Source organism: Eptesicus fuscus, chromosome 22 (assembly GCF_027574615.1).
Source record: "Eptesicus fuscus isolate TK198812 chromosome 22, DD_ASM_mEF_20220401, whole genome shotgun sequence".
Classification (NCBI taxonomy): Eukaryota; Metazoa; Chordata; class Mammalia; order Chiroptera; family Vespertilionidae; genus Eptesicus; species Eptesicus fuscus.
Window position 1 is genome coordinate 23,081,908 of NC_072494.1, and position 12,024 is coordinate 23,093,931.

A 12,024-nucleotide genomic window follows, 5' to 3' on the forward strand; every position below is an offset into this window, starting at 1 on the left:
TTCCCTTTTCTAGAATTTCATCAAGTTTATAGTTTTTATGTGTGAAGAAGAAAGTGAGTTCTTTCATTTAGCAAAATGGTTTAGAGATTCATTCAAGTTGTCACTAGTGTCAAAAGTGTGTTCCTATTTATCACTGAGTAGTAACCAGGCGTGTTGGATATACTACAGGTTGTTTATCTCTTCCCCAGATGACAGCCATTTAGGTTGTTTCAGGGCTTGTGCCATTATGAATAAAGCAGCTGTGAAATTCACATACAGCTCTTTGTGTAGACATGATGTTTTTTATTTCTTTTCCGTACATATTTCAGAGTGGAATCGCTGGGCCGTATGGTCACTACATTCTTTTTAAAAACTGCCAAAGTGTTTTCCAAAGTGGCTGTACCTTTTGTATTTATACCAGCAACGTATGAAAGTTGTGATTGCTCCACATCCTTGCCAACACATGGTATCATCAATCTTTTTACGTTTTGCCATTTTAGTATGTGTGTAGTAGTATCTTATTGTGGTTTTAATTTACATTTCCCTATTTGCCAATGATTTTGACCATTTTTTCATGTGCTTATGTGCCATCTGAATATCTCCTTTAGTAGATTACTTGTTCAAATATTGGATAATTTTTGTTGTTGTTGTTAATCCTCACATGAGGATATTTTTCCATTGCTTTTCAGAGAGAGTGGGAGGGAGGGAGGGAAGGTAAAGAAGGGAGAGTGGAGGAATGGGAAAGAGAAAAAGAGAGAAACATGGATGTGAGAGAGACACATCAACTGGTTGCCTCCCACATGCACCCTGATCGGGGCAGGAAGCGAACCCGCAACCCAGGGATGTGCCTTTGACTGGGAATCGAACCCAAAACCCTTTGGTTTGCTGTCCAACACTCCAACCACTGAGCAGCACCAGCCAGGGCTTGGCTAATTTTTATTGGACTATCTCCTTTTTATTGATTTGTAAAATATTCTTTATTGTAGACATAAATCCTTTGTCAAATATAACATGGGAAATATTTTCTCCCAGTTCATGGCTTGCCTTTTAATTTCTTTGGAAGAACAAAAGCTTTCATTTTGATGAAGTCAGATTTGTTGATTTATTTTTCTTTAAAGTTTTGAGTTGTTGTTTTTTTGTTTGTTTGTTTTTTGTTCTATGTAGAAATCTTTTCTAACCTAAGTAAGATTTTCTCTTATATTTTCTTAGGAAAATTCTATAATTTCAGTTCTTACATTTAGGTCTGTGATCCAGTTCATTGATTTTTTGCAAATGGTATGATATAAGGATCAGTGTTTATTATCATGTGTATAGTATGAAAACATTATAATAGCATACTTCCATTTTTCCCATCCCAGCCTTTGAGCTATTGTTATATATTTTACTTCTTCATATATTATAAATGTCAAACTCCATTCTTACTATTTTTGCTACAGTCAATTTTTTTAAACAAATTAAAAATGAGAAAATTCTCTTTTGTTTATTAATTTGTCTGTTATATCCAGTGTTCTGTATTTTATTGTATAAATTAGGAAATCCGATTTTTACAGCAATCCTATTCTGTAAAGAGCCAGAAAGTAAATAGACCATATTTACATAGACCATATGGACTATGTTGCAAATACCTCTATAATATAGCCCCAAAGAAGCCATAGAGAATATGCAAATGAATGAGCATAGCTGTGTCCCAATAAAAATGTATTTAAAAAACAAGTGATAGGCTGGTATTGGCCCACCAGCCGTAGTTTGCCAATGCCTATTGTAAATCCAACTTTCCATCTGGTATTACTATTTTTTTTTTTTTTTGCTTGAAGAACTTTACATTTTCTTGTAATACAGGTTTGCTACTGGTGTAATCGCTCAGCTTTCATACATTACAAAAAGTCTTTATTTTTCCTTCATTTCTTTAAGATTATTTTTCTGGATATAAAGTTATAGGTGGACAAATTTTCAGTGCATTAAAAGATGTCACTCTGCTTGTCACTGTTTCTAACAAGAAGTCTGTTGTCATTCTTATTTTTGTTCCTCTGTATAGTAGTCCTCCCTTATTCATGGTATTGCTTTCTATGATTTTAGTTATCCAGAGATAATTGATAAGTTTTAAATTGCATGCTGTTCTGAGTAGCATGATGAAATCCTATGCCATCCTGGTTCTTCATGCCCAAGATATGAATCATCTCTTTTCCAGCATAGTCACACTAGATGCATTAACCACCCTTTAATCACTTAGTAGCCATCTGGGTTATCAGATCAGTTATGGGATAGAGGAAGACACACACACACACACACACACACACACACACACACACACACACCACATTCACATAACTTTTATAACAGTATGTTAGTATTATTCTATTTTTATTATTTCTTATTGTTATTGATCTCTTAATGTGCCTAATTTGTAAATCAAACTTTATCATAATTATACACACACACACACACACACACACGGAAAAATAGTATATATAGTGTTCAGTACTATTTGTGGTTTCAGGCATCCACTGGGGTTCTTGAGACATATCCTTCATGGATAAGCGGGTGACACTGCTGTAATGTGGTATTTTCTCTGGATGCTTTGAGATTTTCTCTCTTATTACTGGTTTGCAGCAATCTGGTTATGAGGTGCCTTGGTGTGGTTCTCTTCCTATTTCTTCTGCCTGGGGTTCATTGAGCTTCTTGGTCTGTAAGTTTATAGTTTCCATTAAATTTGGAGGAATTTAAATCATGGTTTTTTAAAAGGTTTTTTCAGTCACCCTCCCCCCTTCTTTTACTCCATTTTCACATTACACATGTGATAGACCACTTGATGTTGTTCCGCAGCTCACTAATACACTTGCTTTTTTCCCAGTCTTTCCTTTCTGTGTTTCATTTTGGATAGTTTGTATTACTATGTTTTCAAGTGTATTAACTTTTTCTTGTTCCATGTGTTATATGTTCTTTTCCCATTCAATATATTTTCATCTGAGAAACTATGTTTTTCATCCCTAGAGGTTTGGTTTGGATCTTTTTTATATCTTCCATTCCTCTCCTCATCACAGTCATATTTTTCCTCTGCCTTCTTGAAAACTTGGCATTTCCGTATAACAGCTATTGTCATACCCTTATCTTGCGATTCTAGCATATATATCATTTCTGCATTCTGTCATCTCTGTCATTTTTTGAATCAGCCTCTATTGGTTGATTTTTCTCCTGATAACAGGTCATTTTTTCTGCTTCTTTGCATTACTGGTAATTTTTATTGGATGGTAGACACTATTAATTTTACATTGTGGCCAGATCACTGCTTGGCCTAAGACTCAGAGGGACCTCTCGCAGACTGCCAGCTGCTTCTCCCTCCATCTCTGATATTTTCCTCCCAAATTCCAGACTCGGTCTTCTGAGCCCAGTAAGACCTCCAGGCTCCGTTTGGGTTCTTCCTCCTGTACTGCAGCCTGGAAACCATCTCCAGGGAGCTAAGGCACTGGTGGGGCTCACTTTGTTTTTCACCTCCTCTTCGAGATCTCTGTCCTGCACATTTGTTGTTCAGGTCTGAAAGCTGCTTTTTCCTATATTTTGTCCAGTTCTCCAGTTGCTTAAAGCAGGAAGTTTGTTTTTCAATCCTTGTTAAATTAACATCATGTCTGGAAACAGTTTTGCTGCTCTTTTAAATTTTTGATCACATGGCCCTGCTTTGATATTTTTATACTTTTGGAAACCTGAGCTCACTGAAGACTTCCTGTCAAACCACATGATTGCATTAGAACACACCATCTCTTTTCCTCTCTTGTGGGCATCAATTATAGTTTTAATGATTGCAGTTTTACTTTTTAGAATAACCTGTCAAATCTTGAATATAATTAATTAATCAGAAATGTATGGAACATATACCACATGCTACTACTGTAGCTAGTGCTAAAGATGCGGAAGTGAATAAAATGTTGGATTATACCTGCTATTTTCTCTGATTTTTTTAAAATTATCATTTTTAAAAATATATATTTATTAATTTCAGTGAGGAAGGGAGAGGGAGAGAGAGATAGAAACATCAGTGATGAGAGAGAATCATTGATTGGCTGCCTTCTGCATGCCCCTACCAGGGATCGAGCCCACAACCTGGGCATGTGCCCTTGGCCGGAATCAAACCTGGGACCCTTCGGTCCACAAGCTGATGTTCTATCCACTGAGTAAACAGGGCTTCTCTGAATTTTTTTTAAAAATCTGTGTTTTTAAGGTATAGAGCAGTGCTTTCAAAATGTAGTCAGCATACTGATGCCAGTGTGTGAACTGTTTATATGGTGGACTACACAATAGAGCATTGTCTAGCTCATGTAGATTTTTTTTCAAAAGCAGGACTTTCTTAAAGGAAGCAGAATGCTGGAAAAAGCTACTTCTCTCATGGTAGGGAAGTAATAAATACTTCATAGAACAGCTACTTTTAGTAGAACTGTCTAGATTACACATGTGGAAATGCCTAGCATTCCTTTTTTTTTGGATATTTGGAACTCTGAGAAATATGAGTTCCCAGCAATTTATTTCAGTTAAAAGGCCCTTCCTTCCTTCCTTCCTTCCTTCCTTCCTTCCTTCCTTCCTTCCTTCCTTCCTTCCTTCCTTCCTTCCTTCCTTCCTGTGCACGGATTCATGCATCTGTGGGGTCCCTCGGCCTGACCTGCGCCCTCTTGCAATCCAGGACCCCTCAGGGGATGTCGGAGGCCTGGTGCACAGATCGAAACCAGCCGTCTGACATCTCCCGAGGGGTCCTGGAGTGCGAGAGGGCATTCTGCAAAGTTGTTGTCGCTCAGCAGCTCCTGTGTTGAGTGTCTACCCCCTGGTGGTCAGTGCACTTCATAGCTCCCAAATGATCAGCCGGTCAGCCAGTTGCTTAGGCTTTTATATATATAGGTATATATATAGATTATTTTTCAACCACAGTTTACATTCAGTACCATTTCACACCAGTTTCAGATGTACAGCAAAGTGGCCAGAACACCATGCACTCTACAGAGTGGTCCCCTGCTGCCCTAAGCACCTGCCTGGCCCCACACCTCATTATCTCACCATCATTGACTATGTTCTCCATGCTGCAGTCCACATCTGTGTGACTAGTCTACAACTACCGATTTCTACTGCTTAATCCCCTCACCAGAAAGGTTCTTTCTTCTTAGCTGAAACTAATTCCTAAAGAATTTAGGGTATAGCTGATAACTGGTTTTTAGAACTTCGTAGCAACCATAGTCTTAGTCAGTTTTATTTTTACACTGCCACAGACTTGGAATTGGGACCACTTTGGCAATAGACAATGGCCAGGGAAGGAAATAGGAGTGCTTCAGGACTCTTCCCTGGAATTGGAATTATATCCAATCTTTGGATATAAGATGAGATGCCCTAGAAAGAAAATTTACTTTCCTTGTTCAGGGTACATTTTTTTTCTCTCTCTTTTTGCCCTCATCCAGACAGGAGTTTATTTTATCTCAAAGCATGATTCCTCATCCTCATTTCCTTTCCACTTGTTGATTAGTTTCTAAGTCTCATCCTCTCTGATTTGCCATTGGTTCTTACCACCTAACAGAAGATGTTTGTAACGCACAGTAGAGATCTAGAATAGGAGAGAGAAGGCCGTGTGAGAATCCCTTGAAAAGACTTGTGCTTTCTTTCTTTTTCAGTGGAAAGCTCTCCAGAGAGCCTAAAGAATGAAGATTTTTCTAGTAGCCATGCTATCACAGTGTTCAAAGATAAAAGCTATGGAGCCATGGACCAGCTCTCTTTGATTTTGTCTCCTGAGCACCAGATTTCTCAGAAATTCTACATTCCTCGAAGTACAGCCACTGCTGCCTTAGGAGCTGCTGCCCGGTTAGCCACATCCAGGAGCTTCCTACACTGGTACCCCAGTGTGAAAAGGATGGAAGCATGAGGGAGGGGAGGAGGAAGGAAGGGAGGGAAGGAGACGGGGAGAAAATAAACCCACTGCTTTGGGCTTGGTGATTTCCCAGGCCAAAAATAGGAGGATATGTTGAGACAAAATAGTATTTTGGTAGTTGAGGCCTTTGTCTCTCTGTGTGACTGTGTGTTATCTTTATTGTGCTAATAGTCCATTTTGTTGTGTAAGTATTGGTATTTATTGTTAATTTTTTATTGATGTTGTTTTTTATTCTGTATAGTTTTGTTCACCTTTGTTTAATGTAGTTTAATGGAGTTTTTATATTTGTTGTTTCTTTATGTTGCTACATATAAATGTTTTTCTTATACATATCATGACTGATAAATGAAAACTGAAAAACTAATGTTTTGTGATCCATATTTAGTAAGATAAAAATGATCTTACATCTCTATCTCCAGAAAAAGGATGTCTGAATCTTGAAGCTGCTTTTTCTATTCATTTGCAATCTTCTCTATCAGAGAAAGAATTCAGGGCTTGACTTCTTACCATCTGTATTTCTTTGCAATACTAGGATCAGTAAGAAAATCCACATCTGAAGCTTTGGTCATAGAAATACTTTTACATTAAAAAATATTAAGCTGTCACCCTAACCAGATTGGCTCAGTGGATAGAGTGTCAGCCTGCGGCCTGAAGGGTCCCAGGTTCGATTCCGGTCAAGGGCATGTACCTTGGTTGTGGGCACATCCCCAGTAGAGGGTGTGCAGGAGGCAGCTGATTGATGTTTCTCTCTCATCGATGTTTCTAACTCTCCTCCCTCTCCCTTTCTCTCTGTAAAAAAAAAAATCAATAAAATATATTTTTAAAAAAAAGCTGTCTCTCAGTATAGGCAATTCTTTGGAAACAAGTAACTAAATTAGAGGCTGACTGTTGAAACTGAGTTGAGCCATCTCTGTAGTCATCACAGTTCCCAGGAGCCTTAATGTTGCAGTAGTTCAACCGTGGTATTTCAGCATTTATATAACATTATGTTCTCTGAAGTCCAATTGTGTGAAATAGTATATGACCTATTAATATAAAATATTATATGACCTATTCTCACTTTCTTAGCCCCTCTCCTGCAGCCTCCTGTTTTAGCATTAAACAGCAGAGCTGCCCCTAGTTCCTTTCTCTCTTTCTACAATAAGGAATCTCTCCTCTTTCCTTCTTGGCTACTTAATTAGCACAATGTCCACTGAGGAAGGGAGTGAGATGACAGTGGATATGGAAATGCACTTAAATTTATCATCTTATTGGCTGAAACTTCTTTCTTAGAAGTAAGTACTCATACAACAAAGTTAAACTCAGAGTCGCTAACTACTGATAGTTTTTGGTTTAAAGACCTTAGAAAAAACATGTGTACTGCAATAAAATTTAAAAATCTAGATTCACCTTTAATTCCAGTTATCTCAAAGAATGATGATATAACAATTAACCCAAAAAATAGTAATCTGGAAACATCATTGACCCACCGGAAAGAACAGTTACTCATTTGGATTTTTGTTATTTTATATCAAGACATTTTTTATTGGAGAAGACATTTGAAGAGTTACACGGAGGGTCAATAAATGGTCTCTATGGCAGTTAAATAGAATATGTGATATTGTCATATGGCCTGGAAAAGCTTTGTTTTTCCTGTAAGCTTAGGTAATTATTCACAATTTGTTTCTAAAGAAGAAAATTTATCTTAGAATTCTTGCTTTAAAGAAGAAACCAAGTTTGAGTAACATACTTCACTTGTCCGGATGGGCAGGCATTGGGTTTGTGGTCAGGTAAATTTGGTAAAAGCAATATTTACATTTTGGGTAATATTTACATTTTCCTCTGAAAAGCATTCAGCTACCAGCAGGAACTCTGCCAACGCTGAGTAACCTGGCAGTGACTAATGTTACACTTTGCCAGTTAGATAGGGATTAGGGAATCCCTGTGTGAAGGCTCTTTCAGAATCCTATCCAATTGCAAATGCCCTGATAGAGAAGAATCATTTAGACAGCGCCATCTCACACTGTCTGTCAACATGCTTAGAAACCTATTTAATAATTAATAGTTAACATCCTGTTTGAGTTAGCAGAGTGAATGGACCTTTGAGTGGCTTCATATTTTGACCACTTGGCTTTGACTAGGACAGCCAATCTGCCTATCTGTTTACCTGTCTTCTCCCAAAAGGTGGGCTTTGTTTGGTAGTTAAAGCATGAAACAAATTTAGTAGGTCATTTGAAGATGAGTAAATAGGTCTCTGTTTAACTGGAACAGCACAAAGAACTGTTCAAAAGATAGGTAGATGCTCCGTGGTTTAGGGTTAAATTACTTACATTTTATTGTTAAAAGATGGGTTGACATTTACTGTACTTAGAACAGCCCCCCTACCCACAGATTTGGTGTTAAGGATCTATTAGAAATAATGGAGGTCCCTAAGAAATATTGACTGGGAAGTAGGAGCCTGAGGTGTGTGAGAGGGAATGGGGGTGAGAACATACAGGAAATTCCTGGTTATAAACTCTTTAGGGATGGAAGAGGGGGTGGCTTTACTAATAGACCTCAGATTTTGACTCCAGTGGCTTGTCGCCAATACCCCTCTTCCTTCTAAAAACACCATGGGGTATCAAAAAAGGGGTCATTCCAGCTACAGCCAGCCATGCCTCTTCCCTCTGAGTTTCACACATTGAGGTGCCAGTTATCCATTTCAAGGGGGGTAACTAGAGGCTTCAGCCTGCAGTCAGACTATGTCTGAGAGATTTAGGATTATAGAAATTTGATCTAGAAGGGACCTTCATTGAGAACATTTGAAGCCTAGAAAGACTGACTTGCCTCCAGTCACACTGCTTAAATTCCCATATCTGCTGACTCGTAGCTCAGTGCCCTCTCCACAGGAAAATATTGCAACTCTCTCTTGTGAAGTTTAAATGATTTGATGCGAGAAGACAGTGTATCGTAGGTACATCCAGAAGAAAGGTGGTTCTGATAGCTGAAGAAACACCCCTGGTTTTGAAAGGGAGGGCAGGGTGGATTTGCTAAGAGCTTATATTCTTGAACATGGATAGCTTAAATAGCAGTGGACTAGTCCTACTGAAGAACCTGGAAGGGGCCCGGCTGGCATGGCTCAGTGGTTGAGTGTTGACCTATGAACTAGGAGGACACTGTCGATTCCTGGTCAGGGCACATGCCTGGATTGTGGGTTTCATCCCCAGTAGGGGGCGTGTAGGAGGCAGCTGATAGATGATTCTCATCATTGATGTTTCTATTTCTCCCTCTCCCTTCTCTGAAATCAATAAAAATATATTTTAAAAAAACACCTGGAAGGGGGCATTGTAAGGGATGAAAAACCAACATCTTATAAAGCCATCTTCCTGAAGCTTCCTATTAATGTTTATACTGTGTAGCAAGGCTTTTCTAACAAACTTCTGATGTCTTTTCAGACTTAAATTCGTCCTGTTTTATATACAGTGCCACAGACAGTATTATTCATATATTCATAATTATTATATAACATTATTCATATTATTCATATATTCAGTATTATTCAATTATTCATAATTTTGCAGGAGTCATCACTAAGACGCTTAAAAATTTCATTTCCTATAGCCCATTCAGATCTTGATGTTTTCCAAGGCGCATATCAACTAAATCTATTTACTTTGAACTTAGCCATACTCATTTGTCTCATATTGTTAGTCACCAGTCAACCTACTGAGTTTTTGGAGTCATCCAATTGGAACCAGAATACGTAAACTCTGCTGTTTGAACCACGTAGACAGAAATTGTTTTAACTTCGCAGTCAAGGACTGCTCTGATATTTAGAACCATGACTGATTGGTGTGCCACTTTTCACATGAAATTCTTTGATCTACCCCAAAACTGAGTAGAGAATTTATACACAGCTAAATTTTCTTGGTTATAAACATAGTTTTCAGGAAATGCTTTTAGCTTTCTGTTTTACTTTAAATTTTGTTTTATATTATTGTTTAAAAAAGTTTTTTAAAATATTTTCCTGTGGAGAAGGCACTGAGCTAGGAGTCAGCAGATATGGGAATTTAAGTAGTGTGACTGGAGGCAAGTCAGTCTTTAAAAATATTTTTTAATTTATGGAAAAATGGTCATACAACAATGTGTTTAATATTCTTGATGCAATTTAGATAAATTGGTGAGGAAACCAAATTTATGAATCTCTGCTCTTTAAACTTTTGTTATAGAACAAACAGATAGCTATTGGTATTAAGGAATTATTATTAACCTAATCTTTGGTGTTTGTAACAGCATTTTGCTTGCTTTATTTAAATATTTATGAAGTTGTAATTGGTTTCATCAAAAATGTCTAAGCCGGTTTTTATAAATTAGCTTTTTTTTGTGATGATTCTGCAGAAATGAAAACTTCACTTAAATATGTGACTGAAAGAACTTGAGTAAAATACAAAATTTCCTTGTGTAATTGTGAAAACAGAGATTTGATATTCTTCTCGACTAAAATATTTGTCTTCATTTTTGGTACGACCTCTTTATTCTTACTTTGGCCTTTGTAAACTTTTGCTATATTGTAGATAATACCTTTATTCCATGAAGTTGGAAACTAACTCGCACTGGAACCACTTCTTAAATATCTGACAGTCACATTTCTAAGACTTTTTTTCTTATGTTTATATGAACATATCAAACCCTTATAAGCCATCTTCCGGTTTCTTAAATTCTTAAATTACTGAATACCAGTCCTCTGTCGCATCTTGTGGCTGCATTGCCTTGATTTCCTGAAGTCAAATTCAGAGCCTTTGCTGCAATAATTCTTCTGCCTAAAGCAGATTATTTACTGGTGGTCCTCACACTCCTCTCAGGTGGCGTTTCCTACAAACTTTTCTTTCATCTGTCATCCCACTGGACTCTTCAGTAGAAACCAAAGACAGCTAAGTTCATAACTTACTAGAAAAATTACTTCTTGACAAAGCATCCTGTTACTGTAGTGTTGATACCCATGGAAAGCCGCCTCTTATACCACACATATGAAAATATCTGTCGGTTAAATAAAACTCTGTGTGTATCATTTAGGATACTATTAGGCAAAGCATATCCCTGAGGGATGTTCCGTATTTCCTCCTCACGATACCTTAACGGATATGTTTCCCCTTCGCTTAGCAGGATGAAACTTAAGCAAAGATACATGATATGGGCTAGAGCCAAGGTTTATCCTTTTATGAATTTTAAAAGTAACAGTGTTCCTGTACTGATCTGGAGTAGGGCAGTTAAACAAATTGGGAGTAAAGGGATGGAACATTTGGTTGTAACATCTCACATTTTAGGCAGTGGAACATCTGTTATGATCATGTAGAATGGGTTTTTCAACAATCTTTTTTTTCAATTGATGCAGATTTATATTTGCTAAACTTTTTAGATTCAAAAACATAACTCCTTAATCTGGTTTCTACTTGGAATTGGTCCAATTGTTGACTTTACCAGGATTCACGAGACTCGGGAAAGTTGCCTCAAAAACTTGATTTAAGAGAAAAATGGTGAGTTGAACAATAATAGCCAAATCAGTTGTAGAAAACACCATGTAATTATCAGTACTGGCTTTACTTAGGATCTTTTCAGATTTACAGTCATTCAACGTATTGTGGAAATGAATTTGTGGTATCAAACCTAGAGTTCTATGGAATTTTTGTTAAGTCTCTCAGCTAAGTTGAAAGAAATTCATGCTCACTGGTCCTGCTTTGTCCTTGGACCAGATCATAAACATGGGATACTCCTGAGATAGAGTCCTGTTAAAGACCATGTGCTTGCTGAAACCAGTTTGGCTCAGTGGATAGAGCGTCGGCCTGCGGACTGAAGGGTCCCAGGTTCAATTCCGGTCAAGGGCATGTACATTGGTTGCGGGCACAACCCCGGTAGGGGGTGTGCAGGAGGCAGCTGGTCGATGTTTCTCTCTCATCGATGTTTCTAGCTCTCTATCCCTCTCCCTTCCTCTCTGTAAAAAATCAATAAAATATATTAAAAAAAAAAAAAAAGACCATGTGCTTGAGCAACTTGGTAGAGCCCTCTGTTTGTCATGAATTTAATGCTTAAGAATTTCCAAGTTCTATATGCTATGGGGGAGTGATCCCTAACCTTTTGTGGGGTCATTAACCTTATTTTAAATAAATATCAAACACTGAGGACTGTCTCCCCAG

The 12,024-nt window shown here is 37.6% G+C and overlaps 1 protein-coding gene across 5 annotated transcripts in view; it reads left to right on the forward strand.

Moving 5' to 3' along the window:
- The window catches only part of TDRD5 (tudor domain containing 5), a 52,851-nt gene extending 46,232 nt beyond the window's left edge, over nt 1-6,619 (forward strand). For all 5 annotated transcript variants that reach the window (XM_054711765.1, XM_054711766.1, XM_028152103.2 and 2 more), the window contains one exon: nt 5,622-6,619. In XM_054711765.1, the coding sequence (XP_054567740.1) occupies nt 5,622-5,869 (248 nt within the window). In that variant the 3' untranslated portion in view covers nt 5,870-6,619. The remainder of the gene's footprint in view (nt 1-5,621) is intronic.
- Nucleotides 6,620-12,024: the final 5,405 nt, after the last annotated feature.